Below are 4,789 nucleotides of genomic sequence, written 5' to 3' on the forward strand. Positions count from 1 at the left end.
CCATGCCTGAATAAAATTCAAGGCACGGCTATTAGGGTTGTAGCCTGAGGCTACACTCAGAGGGAAAGTCCGAAGAGACGTGTAATGTTTCATAACATTATAGGAGGTATCAGTCTCCACTGAATGAAAGCAAAACATGAGGGTAACCGGGGAAAGTCTGAACGTTTAGTAAAACGTCTAGGTAAGGTTACTTAGGCTATACGAGATCTCGGTTACCTAAACCACCGAAACTCTAACTATACGATCGACAGAGAAAAGGGAAACAAAAATTATGCACATTATCAAAACTTTACAAGATTAATTGCCTAAATAGCTAAATAATTAAAATAACTGAATAAAGCTATTAAAAACTGGAAGTCGTTCTGCTATCTAAATAACACATGCCTAACGAACGACGGCGCCATGGCACCTCCAGTAACTGGCCTAGCTCTTAAACACAATAAGATACTCTAATTTCATTGTGAAACAGAAGCTAGAATATACTCATAGTAAAGACCCGATACTCAACTTTGCAGAGGCGGAAGATGATGGAGAAAGCATGATAATAATCCTGTAAAACGATCGAAAAGTTAGATCACCAAGAAATATCACCGAGCGAGATCGCTACAAAAAAAGGAATGTCCGCCGGCGTGGGAATGGCGCTGTTGTATTCCCAATAATATTACGAGAGCGGGGAGAGCCTTTGGACGGCTCCCTTTTGCCAGATCCTCCTCGAAGCCAAAACGCTATTTGGGGTGAAGATTGCTATGGAGGCGTGTCAAGAATGCGTCCGCTGATATTATGCGATATCCTTTGGAGAAATTTTAAGGATATTCGCACCAGGAGTTAGAATTCTGGATACCTAAAGGTAAAATTCTCTGGGAATATCACTGTAGTACATATATCCCTTAGGAAGCTACTTTAACCCTTTCAGGACCAAATAGCCCAAACGGGATCTTTAAAACAGCTACTTTTGGGTAGTCGTGGTGAACATGTTTATGCCTGTCTGAAATTGACGCTTTGGCAACTCATAGAGACACGCCTCTGCTCTTCGAATCAGCCAATCAGAAGCCGCCTGCCCTTCTCGCCAAGTCTGTAGCTCCTTCCAAAGACACCTCACTTGTGCTCCAGCCGCAAAAGTGTCAAGACGCGTCGCAGTAACGTCCACGTTTCCCCCCCCCCCCCCCCGACCTTCGTAATCATGGTAAGTACACAGTGACTGTAGGATAGTGAAGCCGAGTGATATGTTTACCTTTTGATGTGGGTTTCAATGGCTGTAGTGTTACTGACGTGTCATAGTGACTATCGGAAAAAGTATAGATCCCGCATGGGCTACCTCGGTCGAGTTTAGGCGGACCACGCTCATCCAATATGGGATCTATTGGACCGTAACGGTTCTACCGCGCACTAGGTTACGACGCACATCGTTTTTGCAATTTATTTTAGTGATTGTCTGAGACATTTGTGAATAGTTTTGACCATATTTGTAGAAATAATAGTGATGATTTAGATATGTTAGGCTCATGTGCATTCAAAATATTACCTTACAAGGGATTAAATTACTTTTTTGTTAGGCAGTTACATTTTTTTCATTACATGATTTTAATTTTTTTTTTTTTTTGCAGTTTCGTGGCCATACGTTTTATGGGCATCGCAACGCTGCATTGGAGACTCAGGAACGTACACCATGGGTTGCCCCTGACGATGCTGAAGGAAGTGATGTCGACGTGAGCCCTTTGGATGTCGACAGTGATGACGACGACCCTTCGTACGTTCCTGACGACGAAGGCCTTACTCTGGAGGATGCTTTTGACCCTCCCAATGCTAGAGGTTAGTATGAGAGAGAGAGAGAGAGAGAGAGAGAGAGAGAGAGAGAGAGAGAGAGAGAGAGAGAGAGATGAAGATGGAGATGGAGATGGAGAGAGAGAGAGAGAGAGAGAGAGAGAGAGAGAGAGAGAGAGAGAGAGAGAGAGAGATTTGTTTAAAAAAAAAATTTAAAAGCCTAGTTGTTACAATGGTTGCTCTTTAAATTTGTTTTCATTATGTTGCTCTTTAAATTTTTGTAAACAATAAGTATTTTTTAAACTTATTTGTGTACTTGCATACTCACTGACATACACATGCACACACATGCATACTCACTGACATACACATGCACACACATTCATACTCACTGACATACACATGCACACACATGCATACTCACTGACATACACAAGCACACACATGCATACTCACTGACATACACAAGCACACACATGCATACTCACTGACATACACATGCACACACATTCATACTCACTGACATACACATGCACACACATTCCTACTCACTGACATACACATGCACACACATGCCTACTCACTGACATACACATGCACACACATGCCTACTCACTGACATACACAAGCACACACATGCATACTCACTGACATACACATGCACACACATTCATACTCACTGACATACACATGCACACACATGCATACTCACTGACATACACATGCACACACATGCATGCACACACACCAGCACACACGGTTCATTTACGGTTTCACTTATTTATTCTTGTTTCAGGTCGCAGGGTCAATGTTGTTGTCCCTCAGGAGATGCCTGTGGAAGAGGAAGGTGAAGGTGAGGTTAACCCTAAGAGGCCTCGTGTTGGTGAATGGAAGAAGGACGACATTGACATCCAACCCCTGCCCGACTTCATTCATCCACAGCCGGACTTCTTGAGGGAACCTTATGAGTATTTCTCTCAGTTCTTCACAGCTGAATTGAGGGATCACATCGTTTTCCAGTCCAACCTGTACTCAAGACAGAAGGATGTAGGCAGTAACTTCCACATATCAGAAGAGGATGTCATGGTTTTCCTTGGCCTCATCATATACATGGGCCTGGTTCCTCTCCCTAGCATCGTCGACTTCTGGGCCGTGAAGACCAGGATTCCTCAGGTTGCAGACTTCATGTCCAGGAACCGCTTCAAGGCCATTCGATCATCACTTCACTTCAACGACAATGACCAGGCAGCAGGCTCCCAAGATCGGTTCTTCAAGGTGAGAGTCCCCTTCAGCAAGGTCACCAGAGAGTTCCTGAAAGTTCCCGAGACTCCTATCCATTCCATTGATGAAGTGATGGTTGCCTACAAGGGCACAAGGGCTGGTAACCTTCGCCAGTATGTAGCCAAGAAGCCTGACAAGTGGGGCTACAAGTTGTTCTGCCGCTCCAGCGTGGATGGATTTGTGCATGATATTCTTATGTACCAAGGGGAGACAACCTTTGTGAGCCACCCTACTCAGCTGTCTGAAGAGGAGAATGCCATGTCTGTCACTTCCAAGTTTGTTGTCTCCCTTGTTAAGACCATCAAGGACCCAAGTCACGCAGCAGTGTATGCAGACAACTACTTCACCAGTATAGGGTTGGCTAAGTACCTGAGATCGAAGTATGGATGCCGGTATGTGGGAACTGCCAGGGAAAACCGAGTTGGACATCCTCCCCTGAAGTCTGTGAAGGAGATGAGCAAGAAGACGACGCAAAGGGGCACACTGGACTACGTCTCTTCTGATGGCATCCTCGTTGCAAGATGGAAGGACAACAGCGTCGTGACAATCTTGTCCACTGATGTCGGTGTCAACCCCATGGGAACAGTGGAGCGGTACGACAGGGCACAGAAGAAGAAGGTTCCCATTCCTTGTCCATCTGCCATCCAGATGTACAACAACCGCATGGGTGGCATCGACAAAAGTGACATGTTGACACACCTCTACAAGACCCCCTTCAGAGCAAAGAGGTACTACATGAGGCTCTTTGCTTACCTCCTGGACCTGATCATCTGCAACGCTTGGATTCTGTACAAGAGGGATTGCTTGGCTTTGCAGACGAACCCAAAGCCCCTCAAGGACTTCCGACTGGATATCTCCAATTGGCTGAGAAGTTTCAAGACATCAAACTTCAGGATTACTAGAAATTCTCTTGGCACCAGGGATGTCCCTTTGCCCAAAAGGGGCCAACGGGCAGTTTTGCCAAGTATAGAGTCACGCCAGGATGCCACTGCCCTACACATGCCAAAGCATGTCACCATGAGGCAGACCTGCAAGTTCTGTTCAACTGCAGGCCACATCCACAGGTCTCGCTGGATGTGTGAGGAGTGCAAGGTGGCCCTTTGCCTCACTGAAAATCGTAATTGTTTTGCTTTGTTTCATAAGATTTCCAAGTAATTTTTGTTTTTGCTCTTTTTCAATAGATTTTAAAGTAAGTTTTATAATGTTTCTATTTTATCAATGATGAGTAAGGTTTATTATATTTTTTGCATTTTCAGAGTATTTTTGTATTTTTATAGTATTTTTGTATTTATTGAATATTGTATTTTCTTGTATTTATAACGTATTTCTTATTTAATTAAATTGTTAAGCCATATATGTGTTTCTGTTATACATTGGCACTATAAAAAAACTTTCTGTTATACATTAGAACTAAAAAAAAACTGTAGGGCGAAACTTCAAAATCTGTGCCGTTATGGTCCAATAGATCCCATATGGGATGAGCGTGGTCCGCGTAAACTCGCCCAAGGTACCCAAATGGGATACTTCATTGCATGCAATTATTTCGGTAATTTGGACAAATCTTTAAAAGTACACAAGAATAAAAAGGTCTTGTATTTTCTAATACTACAACATACTAAAAGGAATTTTTAAAGTTTCCCATAAAACCTAGGGTGGACCTTAAAGGGTTAAGGAACTTCTATCACGACGACATGGCTTGAGCCCCAAAAAAAATTTAACTGAATGATGCCAAGCATATGGTCAAATG

At 43.5% G+C, this 4,789-nt stretch overlaps 1 protein-coding gene across 1 annotated transcript; it reads left to right on the plus strand.

Moving 5' to 3' along the window:
• The first annotated feature begins 1,164 nt into the window (after nt 1-1,164).
• LOC137639170 (piggyBac transposable element-derived protein 3-like) lies at nt 1,165-4,396 on the plus strand. The gene is made up of 3 exons (XM_068371463.1): nt 1,165-1,183; nt 1,605-1,809; nt 2,558-4,396. The coding sequence occupies exons 1-3, from the start codon at nt 1,181-1,183 to the stop codon at nt 4,195-4,197; spliced, it is 1,848 nt and encodes a 615-aa protein (XP_068227564.1). The 5' UTR covers nt 1,165-1,180; the 3' UTR covers nt 4,198-4,396.
• The last annotated feature ends 393 nt before the right edge of the window (nt 4,397-4,789 follow it).

Source organism: Palaemon carinicauda, chromosome 4 (assembly GCF_036898095.1).
Source record: "Palaemon carinicauda isolate YSFRI2023 chromosome 4, ASM3689809v2, whole genome shotgun sequence".
Classification (NCBI taxonomy): Eukaryota; Metazoa; Arthropoda; class Malacostraca; order Decapoda; family Palaemonidae; genus Palaemon; species Palaemon carinicauda.